Consider the following 13,875-nt stretch of genomic DNA (forward strand, 5'->3'; position numbering starts at 1 on the left):
GCTAATTTTTTGTATTTTTAATAGAGACAGGGTTTCACCATGTTGGCCAGGCTGGTCTCAAACTCCTGACCTCAGGTGATCCACCTGCCTTGGCCTCCCTAAGTGCTAGGATTATGGACATGAGCCACTACACCCAGCCATAGATCTTTTAATTTGGAAGTATGTGGTAGCTCACATCTGTAATCCCAGCTTTTTGGGAGACCAAGGTGGGAGGACTGCTTGAGTCCAGGAGTTTGAGACTGGATTGCACAACATGGCAAGAACACATCTCTACAAAAAATAAAAAATAAAAGTAAGAAACTAGATGACAAGTTCTCACTTTCTTTTGCCTCCTGGAGTGATCAGTTTTCTGAGAGAACTGGAGGGAAATTTTGAGCAAATCTAGCTACTTTAATAATTTAGATAGTTTTCAAGGAATATTGTATCTAACTTCCCAGTAGAAAATAATATTCTGATAATAAAATAATAGAAATTTCATTTTAAAAGATTTTATTTAAAAATATCAAGGTCCTGATGCTAAGCATTTTGAATAAGTGTATGTGTACGTGTGTGAGGGTATGTGTGTTGTATATTCATTGATTGGCTGTTTCTATTAAATCATGTAAAAAAGTCTTAGTGATACAGTTGTGGGAGGGTACTTCAGAGACCTCATGGATTTTAAAAAGTTGCTTCTTTTTATAGTGTAGTATAAATATTTACTTTCAAATGTCTAATCATCAAGCGATTTCAGAGGCCCATAAAAATGTATGAATGATGGCAAGAGCAGGTGTTTTCATTCCCTTTATTTATGTCTGTGAGCTTCTGAATCTGATAACGTAACTACAATAGGGGCCTTTCTTCTGATCAGTGAGAGGAGCTCATGTCGGGTGCAGAAAGCAGATGCTGGGAGTGTAATGAGCGCATCTTGGAAAGTGAGAGAGCTGCTTGTTGGGAAACCAAGCCGAGCGTTGGGCAAAGTACGTATACCGGAGATTTTCTCAAGGATAAAAGCCTGACTGCTGGTTTCTCGGAAAATATATCAGACAGAGTTGCTCACACCTGTAATCCCAGCACTTTGGGAGGCCTAGGCTGGTGGATCACTCACTTGAGGCCAGGAGTTTGAGACCACCCTGGCCAACATGGTGAAACCTTGTCCCTAGTTAATACAAAAATTAGCTGAGTGTGGTGGTGTGTGCCTGTAATCCCAGCTACTTGAGAGGCTGAGGCAGGAGAATCGCTTGAATCCGGGAGGTGGAGGTTGCAGTGAGCTGAGATTACACCACTGCACTTCAGCCTGGGCAACAAAGTGAGACTCCATTACAAAAAAAAAAAAAGAAAGAAAGAAAGAAAAAAGAAAATACACCACAACTCAACATTCTTTCAGCCAAATTTTTAAAAATAACTCAAATTGGTGCTAATTGTTCTAGCTGAGACAACACAGTCCTTCCACGGAAACTGTTACTGATCACAACCACTCAAAGCTCTTCAATCAGTCACCAATTCTTGCCTTTCATTTTGCCTGTGGTCCTTGTATCATCTATGGTGTACAAAAAACCCCACAAGCCTTTCAAATTTTTTATTTTTTTCTTTGCATGTTGTAGAAAATCAAATTAGATAATTAATGAGTTTATTGAATACTTACTAGATGAATAACACTGTGTTAATATTTTCATGTATTGTTTTTTTACATCCCCACAAAAACCCAGTGAGGTGGATACTTTTCTTACCCCCATTTTGTAGAGGAGGATACAAAAGATTTGAAAGATTGAAAATATGGTGGGTCCCATAGTTCATAAGTGGCAGAGCTGGGATTTGACACCATAGCTGCCCAGTGCTAAAGCTCATGGCCTTAACCGCCAACTCCACTGCTTCCCACCCTTATACCGCCTGGGGTTCCTTCATTCACATAGAACATGAATGTTTCCTTCAGACATAGCTAATTCTGGGGCCGGTGGTGGTCCATCTTTACTAGACACACATAAAATGTCTAGCACTTTTTTACACTTGCTGAATAGGAAGAGAACTGGGTTTCTCTCTCCCTCTTTCCTGACCAGAAGTATGTAGCCTGGTGATATAACAGCACAGGCACACATAATCCAGATCAGACAGATTAGGAGTGCAGATGGGAAGAGACATGGAAACAAACAAATCAAGTGTTGATGAAGATGTATGTGGACCGGGGAAGAGGCAGCACACGAAGGTGCAGTGAGGAATACAGAGATGAAGGCAGAGAAGAGGGAGAGAGGGATCGAAATAAAAGACAGGAACAGAAAGGAAAGCAGAATATAGCTTTTTTTTTCTGGAGACAGAGTCTCGTTCAATTGCCCAGACTGGAATGCAGTGGCCTGATCTTGGCTCACTGCAACCCTTGCCTCCCAGGTTCAAGCAGTTCTCCTGCCTCAGCCTCCAGAGTAGCTGGGATTACAGGCAACTGCCACCATGCCCAGCTACTTTTTTTTTGTATTTTTAATAGAGACAGGGTTTCAACATGTTGGCCAGGCTAGTTTTGAACTCCTCACGTCAAGTGATCCACCTGCCTTGGACTCCCAAAATGCTAGGATTACAGGAGTGAGTCATCGAGTCTGGCCAGAATATATCTATTTAATTTTTTACTCCCATGAGATTGGTGGAGAATAATAAACAGCAAAACTAAATTTTTATCTATTTGTTCAATGAGTAATTGTTTTAAAAATATAGTTTAATTTGAGATGTGAGCAAATAGTGTCTTTTGCTTAGAAAGAATGCACTAAGGATTTTCACTGATTACCTGCTCATTCCATTCTGCCTACTAAAACTTTCTTCTCCTTCTTTTGGTCATGATTGCTCTCAAGTTACTAAATTCAATTAGAATAGGAGCTCACTACTGGTGACCACTGATTCCTATAGTTCGGTATAGTATCTTGCATTGTGTAGGTATTCGACATCTATTTTTTTAATGACAAAATGGAATACTTCCTTTTTTGCCAAATCTAAAGACCTTATCTCAAGAACTCAGAGTGAGAAAGCCAAATGAAAGACAAGGACAAGGTAAGTGGCATAAAAGTTGCACAGGCTAATGGGCAAGACAAAGAAGGAAGAACATTTTTTTTTCTGAGATGGAGTCTTGCTCTGTTGCCCAGGCCAGAGGGCAGTGGTGCCATCTCGGCTCACTGCAGCCTCTGCCTCCTGTGTTCAAGTGATTCTCCTGCCTCAGCCTCCCAAGTAGCTGGGATTTCAGGCACTCACCACCAAGCCTGGCTAATTTTTGTATTTTTAGTAGAGATGAGGTTTCCCCATGTTGGCCAGGCTGGTCTCGAACTCTTGACTTCAAGTGATCTACCCACCTCCACCTCCCAACGTGCTGGGATTACAGGCATGAGCCACCATGCCCAGCTGGAAGAACATTTTTGATGCACTAAGTTTGCAGTCAAGGTTATTTGAAATGGACTGGGCTAAACTCTCAGAAGGAGATACGTGGACGGCAGAGTCTCAGGGCAGCTTGGACGCAGTGAGTAAATGCCAGTCCCAAACACATGAAAGCCAGCATGGCACAAAGCCTGCAATTAGCTTGCAAAACAGTCTTTGAAAAGGTCTATTTCTGAGAAATAAAATGTGTAAAAATTCAGTTTATTTTAATCTGTGGTTATAACACCAGATGAAAGTACAAATTTTAAATTATTTATCATTTCAAAGTAAAACTTCACCTGGTAATCAAACTCAGTACTAATTAAATAAAAATAACAGGGTATTTTTATTTGGAAAGCTTTTATGGGTAAGGAAAGTCAATGCACTTTGTCTTCTATGTAGTACAATTCCCTTGCCCCACACTGTCTGGGTAAGGTGTACAAAGGCTATGGGTCATTTTTAATAAGTATGAAGCCATATGGGGTACGTTATGTTTGAGGATATAAAAGTATAATTTCTTGATCTTTACTTGGTTTTAGATAGGGTGAAAAGCACGAAGCACACACTTCCCGACACTGTGACTCTGTGGGTCTATTCTCAGTACCCAGAATAGAGCTTGTAGTGGAATAGATGCCCAGTAAAAATGTGTTGAGAGTAAATGAATGAATCTGCAACTCTGAGCCTTAGAGCCACTCTATTTCCGGTAATTGGCTCTACTGTCCTCTGGATCAGGGATGAGTTCTTTATTTTAGTTCCCTATATTCAAAGGGAAGGTAAGTCTTCTGACTGGCCTCAGGTATACTGCATAGGGCCGTAGATTTATTTTTTTCAAAATAGAAAATTGCCTTAATTTTAATTTGGCCTTAAATTAAGTAACATATGATCATTATAAAGAAAAATAAATACCAAAAGCAAAAAAAAAATAAAAAAAATTAAAATGACCACCATCCCCCAGAGAAAATGGCTAGTCTTATTTTAGAGGAGGAAGCCAAGGTCTGGAGCTAAAGGAAGAGAGTCTTGCCCAGGGTCTCATGTGCCCTTTGTCTTCAGATCAAAACCATGATTTTAGATGGCCTTCATTTCTGCTTCTGGCCACCTGTTTCCTGCACACACCCTGTACTTTCCCACCAGAGCTGGCTGAACCATAAGGCCTGACTTTCACTGTTCTCAGAAATGATCAGATTTTACCAAATCCTGAAGGGTGGACATGGGCTTACCCAAATCTCAGAATAGCAGAACTAGGAGGTTCACCTTGAAACATGGAAAGGTAAACTTAGTACAAGTAAAAGGAAATATGTAAGTACTACTCTTTCTTAAGAAGAGAGAGAGAGAGAGAGAGAGAGAGGGAAAGAAAGAAAATAAATGGAAGCAAGAAAGAAAAGGAAGGAAAGAAGAAATTAAAAAAAGAAAAAAAAAACAATATAATATTCCAAAGAAGTAATACAGACAGAAATGTAAGTTAAACAAGGTTAGGATAAATGTGTGTAAGTTTATTTTAGGTTATGTAGGATACATAGCTAAGATTTACTGTCTATACTCCTTTTACAACTGGCATTAAAAGAAGGCAAATTCTTCCACACCAAACAAAAAAGCTGAAGGAATGAACCATGTAGCTGTGCAGTCAATTCTTAGGCAAAGTCCTGAATCTGAAGAAACCGAGTTCATTCACTCCAATGACAGTACGCCTCTAACCACAGCAATATAACTCTGTCACACTGCTCTCAGTGATTCCCTGACCCCCTGTTCACGTAGAAAGCAAAGATGCTGACAATGCCAATCTGGCCTGATGCCAATGTCTACGTCCTCGGTCCCGAACCTCTCTAGCCACAACTCTGTCAGGCCTGCCCCTACACCCTGGCCTGACTGCTTTCTGACTCTGTTACACTTGGGTTTCTTGGCATGCTGTGAGGTACATAAAGGCAGGAATTATGTCTATTTCTTTAACACCATTATTTTTCACATCCTTAGCACAGACACTTAAACCTGATTAGTGCTTAATAATACTGGAGTTGTTGGATGAAGACATCTTGTAGACTATCATGAGAACCAGAGGTGAAATAACAGCATCAGAAGGAATAGAGGTGTGCTTCAGGCTGGGCACGGTGGCTCACGCCTGTAATCCCAACACTTTGGGAGACCCAGGTGGGCAGATCACCAGGTCAGAGTTCAAGACCAGCCTGGCCAACATGATGAAACCCGATTCTACTAGAGATACAAAAATTAGCCGGGTGTGGTGGCGGGCGCCTGTAATCCCAACTTCTCGGGAGGCTGAGGCAGGGGAATCGCTTGAACCCAGGAGGTGGAGGTTGCAGTGAGCTGAGATCGTGCCACTGCACTCCAGCTTGGGTGACAGAGCAAAACTCCATTTAAAAAAAAAAAAAGAAGTGTGTTTCACCAGGCCCAGCAGTGGCCCACAAGACTTCCATGTCCACTATGTCCACTCAACACTGGGCCTCAGACTCTCCCTCATTCTCCCCCATCTCCCTGGTACACCGTCTTCTTTAATGGTTTCCAGTATACCTTTATGACCTCTCACTTTTTCTGCATTTGCTTCTCTGGGAATATCCTTCAGCTTTTGTACTAGCACCGCCATACTGTGTCTGCCCAAATTGATTCATCCTAATTTCTCTCTCTTTTTGAACAAACAGTAAAATTTCCTATCTGTACATGCCTGCAGGAAATCTCCATTTGGATGTGGTTTCTACCTGAAATTAAACACTACTCCTCTGGCCGTTCAAGAAGGAAATCCTCCATTTGGGACAAAGCAACTTTCCTTCCAGCTCCTCAGACATATATTCTTTGGAATTGTCTGTAAGTTTTTTGCTTTCTTAAAAGGTTTGCTAATTCTCCCTCTGTAAAGACGCTGATATTTGATCTTTCTTCATTTCCACAATCACTCACCTGATTCAGGCCCTCATTACCCTATTACCATATTATCCTATGTTCCATATTCTCTCATCCAGTGCTGGTATCCCTATATCTTAGTCTCCTGTAGATAAGTTTCTCCAGCATAGTGTCATCACACATAACTTCCTTGTTAAGTTTCTGTCTATTCCTTGTATGGGAAATAGAAACAGCCAAGATATACAAATCCAATCCATTTTCCCTCAAACACTCAACAAGTTTCTTGCACCAGGATTTTTTTTTTTTTTTTTTTTTTAGATGGAGTTTTGCTCTTGTTGCCCAGGTTGGANTTTTTTTTTTTTTTTTTAGATGGAGTTTTGCTCTTGTTGCCCAGGTTGGAATACAATGGCACGATCTTGGCTCACCACAACCTCTGCCTCTCAGGTTCAAGAGATTCTCTGCCTCAGCTTCCTAAGTAGCTGGGATTACAGGCATGTGCTGCCATGCCAGGCTAATTTTATGTATTTTTAGTAGAGATGGGGTTTCACCATGTAGGCCAGGCTGGTCTCGAACTCCCGACCTCAGGTGATCTGCCCATCTCGGCCTTCCAAAGTGCTGGGATTACAGGTATGTGCCACCGTGCCTGGCCACAGCAGGATTCTTATTTTCAATTCTGCACTTTGCCAGTGTCATTCCTTCACCTGGACAGGCTCCCTTTCCCTCTTCATTGCCATCATTAACTCCTCTAAGGCTCACCTCCGCCAAGAAACTTTCTCTGACAAGTTTCATCACAGGATGATGACTACCTTTTCTGCTCTTGGCATGAATGTTGAGTTCTGGCTATCCTGCTATGCTGTTTCTTACTTGTTTGGCTAGTGATAATGGTTATAATAATAACAGCTATCATTTATGAAAAACCATCATTTATGGAAAAACTACTACATGCCAGGTACCTGACTCGGCTATTTATGAAGCTCAATAATCTTCCCAACAACCACACAGGCTATGTAGATATTATTCCTATTTTATATATAACATGACTATGACTTAAGGAGAAATCACTTGCTCAGGGCCACAAAGCTTGTAAGTAGCAAAGCTAGGATTTGAACCAACAGAATGTACCATCCACAGTGTCTTGTGGACATGCTTAGTCATTTTGTGAATGGCAGCTGACTCTGGCCCAGTTTATCATAGGCAGTCATTTTATCTTCTGCTTTTGCATTCTCGATGCAAATAAGTAGAACGTAAGAACAATACTTTTTGTTATAGGTGGAAGTTTCCAGTTTTCTACTGCGGGATTGCTAAAGAGTCATCTTTCATCTGTGCATTGGAATTACTGGAAACAAAACGGATTGATTTTAAGGTCATTGTTTAACGTTTTTCTCTCTGTGAACGCCTAACCTGCTTCCTTGAAAGAACATCTGATTTAAACCACATCAAATACCACTGTCCTTTGTCCTGAGGCCTAAAATGTTAAAATACCTATTTATGCCCCAGGTATTATATGCCAATGCTTTCTCTCTCCAATCTGACCTCATAGTCACCACTATAACGGCCCACGAGACATTAACAGCTTCCAATTACACCCAGAATCTCCTCAGTAACATAGGCTATTAATCTGTACTATGCAGATCCCTGGAGCTGGATACTTTTCTAATAAGAATGAAAATTTTTCACAAGATTCATCCAGGGCTTTTTGCCTTTTCTTTTTTTAAGATTGAATACTCTCATTTTCTAAATGGCTCCAATATTCAATACTTGGCATTTTTCTGTCATTTCAATATTATATAAACCTTTATTCATACATTACTTTTGTCATTTAAAACATTCCGATGTGAAAGGTATTGATTAAATGCAATTTATCTATATGCAATTATCAATTGATTCCTCTCAAATCTCTTTTTCTTGACCCTTGTTTTCCTTTTTCAAATGTCAAATTTAGAGCTTCAGCAGAAAAATTTTCCATCACTACTTTAAACAGTTTAGCGTGCAATATAATATGACCACATTTGGCCTCTCAGAAGGGTGGTGTTCGAGGCCTGAAACCAACATTGTTAACAAGGGAATACAAGTATTTTTCAACGTAGATCCTTACCTTTCTGCTTCGAGTCGCATCTCCTCCCTCTTTTGCCTTCTAAGTTCTCTGCGACGTTCAAAATCATCCATGGCGTTATTTCCGGTTCAGGGAGCCCAGACGATTTCTGGACCTGAAGTGGAGGAGGTAGACTCAATATCATAGATGGCTCAGCGTGTTACCTCTCCTGAGTCACTGTGGTCCCTCCTTCCCATTTGTCATTGCCCCTGAGTTTTCTTTACTCAGAAAGCTGATAAGGTAGCCAGTGATCAATTTCTGACTCCTGAGCCGAGTTAAATTCAGTCTCATTCATGAATCTCTTAGAGGCAAATAAGTAAAATCCCAAGATTATATATAATTTTTAAAAGACCTCAGGAGACAGAGAGGTTTTGAAGACTTGAACTGTTGGTATAATCACTTGAGATTCTACTGAATGATTTTGTTCTTTGTAACTTACTGAACCCCAGACCAAAGCTATGAAAAAGTGAACAAAGAAGGAGGAAAACAGGAATGATAAACAAAAAAGAAAGTGGCAAGAAGACCGTGTAGAAACCAGGAGAAAAGTGAAAGTGAGAAATCGATCAGTATCTAGGCATGTAATGTGCATATTCTCAAAGAAGCATTCAGGATTTTAATAAAGACTGCGGCAGTCACATCATGAATAAACATAATGAAGCAACATTTTTAAAAGCAGTTAAGTGGTGATCAAGCTGTTTTCCAAGCTCTAAAATCACTGCCCTTTCTACAGATGTAACCCAACCATTTTACCCTTTCCTACCTCCTCGGTGATGGTTTTAATTCCGGAAAGACCTTCCCCTTCCAGCTTTTCAAATGAGGAGCCCGTTTCCCCTGCACTTCTGTGCCATGGAGTCAAGTATTCCAGAATTCCCCTGCAGCCCCCAAACCCAAAATGACTACCAGAAAAGGGGAAGCGGGCTCTTTTTGTCCTTGCTTTGTTTACAGAGCTGTCAGTGGTTAGTTAAACTCGGCCTGGAATCTGGCATTTAAGGCCTGCTTGAAGATTGTTTCCTGTGTGGAACGGGAGGCCTCCACTTCCTCTGGAATCCTAGACTCTCTGCTGCACTCGAATCACAAAAATATTTTCCAGCCCTTTCTGTGCACATGAGACGAGCCATTTGCCCTGTGCAAAAAAATAAAGAGCTGCGCAAAACCTAAAGCCCTCACACCTGAAGGCATCTTGGTTTGAAGGAGCAAAAAACAAAACTTAGATTTTGAAGCCAAGTTCAGAAACCTTCTTAAATAGTCAAATTCTTTTATTTTCAAAGGTTTTTTTTTCCCCCTCTTAAAAAAAACCCCACAAAAACAAAAATAAAACCTCAGCCAACAAAAGCAAAACTATACAATGTTTGAATTTTTTCCCCTTTCGTATCCTCTAGGGTATTATTAATGCTGTTTATAAATCTTTAGAAATTCAAATCTTGGTGTTTATTTGGAGTTTTAGATTTTTGATGTTTATCGGTCTTGCTCTTACCAAGAGTACTTCCCAAGTCTTTGCTAGTTATGAAGGAGACAACCCATTTTCCTTCTTACGATTTCATCAACCACAAAGACATTTCTCTACACTTTCCAATCTAGTCTACAATTATCAGAATGGAAAAAAAAAGTGAGTTGAGGGTTCTCTAACAGGCCATCGGAGGGTCCTTCTCCCTGGGGTAGGGTCCTCTTCTGACCACAGAGCAGGAATGTGTGAGAACAGCCCTGTGGGCAGTAGGGTCTAAACTCATGGACTCGAATGCCAGGTGCACTGGGAGAGTCGATTCTCCTCTTCCTTCAATGTGGTCTTTTGTTGCATATAAACTGCCTCTTGAATAATTATAGCAACAGTAAGTAGACATGGGAGAAAGAAGTCTGTCTACAAGCAAGCAATTTTACCTTTTAAAATTTATCCAAGTAGCTGAAAGAGCATCCTCTAAGCCTCTGTCTGGTTTTTGCCCCTATCTCGTCAAATGTAAGTAGTCATTCTGGCTGCTTGTCAGCAATGGTTGTTCTCAGCCTATACAAGTCTGGTGGAGGTGCTAATGAGCAGTGAAATGAATATCTCCAAGCAGGCTGGAGATGCACATGGTCTGCAGAGCCCGGGGTGTCTTGGAATACTTAGAGGGAAGTGAAACTAACATCATGAGGTCACTCTGGCTGGCCATCCTCACTGGCTGTCAACCCACACAAATTCTTTTTCGTCTACCCATTCTCTCCTCCCTCTCCTCACCTTCTCTTGCTTACTTGGGCACTTTTTCTTTCCCAGCCATAGAAAAACTACCTGTCATTTGAATGCTGCTGAGTATACCTGTGGGGGCACCCAGAGGGGGACAGAGAGAAATGTGTGCTATTTCCTGTGTCTCTACAGACCAGTGCTTTTCTAGGTGAGGCTTTGTGCACATGGGTGGGTGTAGCCAAGAGGAAAGCACAAAACCACATCTGTGTACCATGTGGTAGGACCCTCGATGGTGTGTGTGTCTCATGTGGGGGAGAGAAGGTGTATGTGTTTATGAAAATGGCTCTCAGTATCAACCCAGGATGGGGATGAAGATCCTCTTTCATCCCTACACCCTTATATCCCAGAGCTTTTCTGTATTTCTTTGGCCTCTTTCCTTTGTAAGAGGAGCCACGTCTAGGTAGAACGGTAAGTGATTTTTTTCCTTTTTCTGTTCCATGTTCCCAGGCAATAATCCCTCATTTCCTGCCCTACCCCACTCAGTGCTGAATTCTTTTTTTTATTTTTATTTTTGACACGGAGTCTCACTCTGTTACCAGGCTGGAGTGCAGTGGCACGATCTCGGCTCACTGCCATCTCCGACTCCCTGGTTTAAGCAATTCTCCTGCCTCAGCCTCTGGAGTAGCTGGGATTACAGGCACATGCCACCACGCCAGGCTAATTTTTATATTTTTAGTAGAGACGGGGTTTCACCATGTTGGTCAGGATGTTCTCTATCTCTTGACCTGATGGTCCGCCCACCTTGGCCTCCCAAAGTGTTGGGATGACAGGCATGAGCCACCACCCCCGGCCTCAGTGCTGAATTCTTTTCAGCAATGTTGGTTAGGAAACAAACTCTGAACCAATGAAGGGATGAAAATCAAGACAGGATGATTCCATCAATAGTGACGCTCTGGGTGTCACAGATAAAGTAATATAAAAGAGCTAATTATCGATGTTTGTGACAGACGGGTTCTCAAAGAGTTTTATGAAAATCTAAATTTTTTGCTGCAAGGGGGATTTTCGTCATGCAATTGAAAGATTTACTGAGTTGAGTTCTTTTGTAAAGAGGGGAAAAACAAAAACCTTAACAGAGGCAGATAAGTCATTACCTATGGATACTTCTGTCTTTTCAATAAGGGTTCTCATAGATTGGATTTTCTTTTGAAACAGGGCATGCCTACACTGTCATGATTAAGAAATAAGTCAGCATTAAAGGTGTCTGGCCGGTGCAGTGGCTCACACCTGTAATCCCAGCACTTTGGGAGGCTAAGGTGGGTGGATGAACTGAGGTCAGGAGTTCAAGACCAGCCTGGCCAACACGGTGAAACCCCATCTTTACTAAAAACACAAAAAATTAGCTGGGCGTGGTGGCGGGTGCCTGTAATCCCAGCTACTTGGGAGGCTGAGGCAGGAGAATCGCTTGAACGGTGAGGCGGAGGTTGTAGTGAGCCAAGATTGCGCCACTTCACTCCAGCCTGAGCGACAGAGGTAGACTCCATCTCAAAAAAAAAAGGAAAAAAAAAAAAAGATTTCAAATTGCTGAACACACTACGCTTCCTTTTTTTTTCTTTTTGTGATGGAGTTTTACTCTTGTTACCCAGGCTGGAGTGCCATGGCGCTGTCTTGGCTCACTACACCTCCACCTCCTGGGTTCAAGCAATTCTCCTGCCTCAACCTCCCGAGTAGCTGGGATTACAGATGTGCGCCACCATGCCCAGCTGATTTTTGTATTTTTAGTAGAGACAGGGTTTCACTATGTTGGCCAGCCTGGTCTCAAACTCCTGACCTCAGGTGATCGGCTCACCTTGGCCTCCCAAAGTGTTGGGATTACAGGGGTGAGCCACCACGCCCAGCCTGTCCTTCCTTTTGGTAACAAAGCCACAGGCCTGTGGCCTAGGGGATTGGCACGACATGACAAAAGATGTGTCCTGCATCTTACCACCATGCCAGGGCTTCATGCCTTTCCTCTCTTTCCTTTCCTTCCTTCTTGCCTTTTTTCTCTGTCTCTTTTCAAAGGCAAAACATTGGCTGGTATTTTTTCTGACATTAAAAAAACTTTTTCTCTTTCTCTGTCACTTTTTTTCTTCTCTATTTCCCACCCTGTGCTGGAAATTAAAGTATATTTATATTCATTAAAACTAATTTATGGCTCTTTTCCTTAAAAAATGTAGTTCAGTATCTGATGCGCATCTTTCAACCAAGAAATCTATTATATTTTATATTCACAAAGTTTTTGCTGTTTTTCTTTTTCCCTCAATGGGCATGTGGCCCTCACTATGGATATTTCCTGTGATGCTTTCATAGGAAAAACTAGTAAGTTTCTGCTTTGTTTGGGTCCAGGTTGGTGGCAGATAAGTCATTTTAGGTGTGTGTGGGTGTACCCGCCTGTGCACGCGCATGTGTGCAAATGCAGTCAAGGCAGAAGAGGCTTGTGACAGGTGGCTTTTCTAACCCAGCACTCAACACTTAGGGACAAGGCCACATGGAGGAAGCTGAGTCTTATCAAGTTTTTTGGGCTGTGCCACTATTGATCCTGGAATGCAGGAAGAATAAAATCCATCGTGTCAGGGAAACTGAATAAGTTAATATAGCATCCAAAAGGAACTAACATTTATTGAATATGTACTATGTGGCAGGCCACTTTTTAAACCTTTAACATTTTTAATGAATAGACTTTATTTCTTAGAGCAGAAACAAAGTGAATAGAGAGTGCACAGTTCCCATGTATTCCCCCGTCCCCAACTCCTGGCCGCATCTCCTCCTGCATTAGGAAATAGAATCTTTGCAGATGTAGTCAAGAGGAGGTGATTAGGGTGGTCCCTTATCCGATATGATGGTGTCCTTCTGGAAAGGGGATATTCGGCACAGAGACAGACACACACAGAGGAGAGATAACGTGAAGACATGGGGAGGTGCCATGAGAAAATGGAGACAAGGAAGACCTAAGGCTGCCAGAAAGCTGGGAAAGAGGAATGGGATGAACCCTAACCCCAGCATTTTCAGAGGGAGCCTGGCCATGCTGACACCTCCATTTCAAACTTCTATTCTCCATAACAGTGGGACAAGAAATTACTGTTCTTTTTTTTTCAATGTTATAAGATTATTTTAATATCAATCCAATATTCTACATTTATACTTTTTAGCATCTAGAGATGTTTCAAACTTCCAGGCAATTGATGAAGACATATTGATTAAAAAGCAGTAGTGGTGATGACAAGAGTGTGGGAATAAGAGAACAGTCAGCTTCAGAGTCCAGACTTTAGCTTTATGCTTTAGTGACTACCTGCAACATTAGCCAACCCTTGTTAGAGTCAATACTGTATATTCATCTACAAACCAAGAAGTTTAGATACCTATTACCTCCATGCTCAGTGCTCAA

General features: G+C 41.6%; 1 protein-coding gene across 12 annotated transcripts in view; it reads right to left on the minus strand.

Moving 5' to 3' along the window:
* The window catches only part of CALD1 (caldesmon 1), a 212,570-nt gene that overhangs the window by 104,300 nt on the left and 94,395 nt on the right, over nucleotides 1-13,875 (minus strand). For 10 of the 12 annotated variants that reach the window (XR_005200964.1, XR_001826475.2, XR_005200965.1 and 7 more), the window contains exon 3: nucleotides 8,303-8,414. Coding sequence is in view for 6 of the 12 variants with exons in the window: in XM_017532612.2 (XP_017388101.1) it covers nucleotides 8,303-8,373 (71 nt within the window). In the remaining 6 variants the exon portion in view is untranslated. Of the gene's footprint in view, nucleotides 1-8,302; nucleotides 8,415-9,059; nucleotides 9,339-13,875 lie in introns of those variants that run through there. The other 2 variants (XR_005200963.1, XR_001826477.2) reach the window with 2 other exon arrangements.

This window comes from Cebus imitator, unplaced genomic scaffold, assembly GCF_001604975.1.
Source record: "Cebus imitator isolate Cc_AM_T3 unplaced genomic scaffold, Cebus_imitator-1.0 Scaffold77, whole genome shotgun sequence".
Taxonomy (NCBI): domain Eukaryota; kingdom Metazoa; phylum Chordata; class Mammalia; order Primates; family Cebidae; genus Cebus; species Cebus imitator.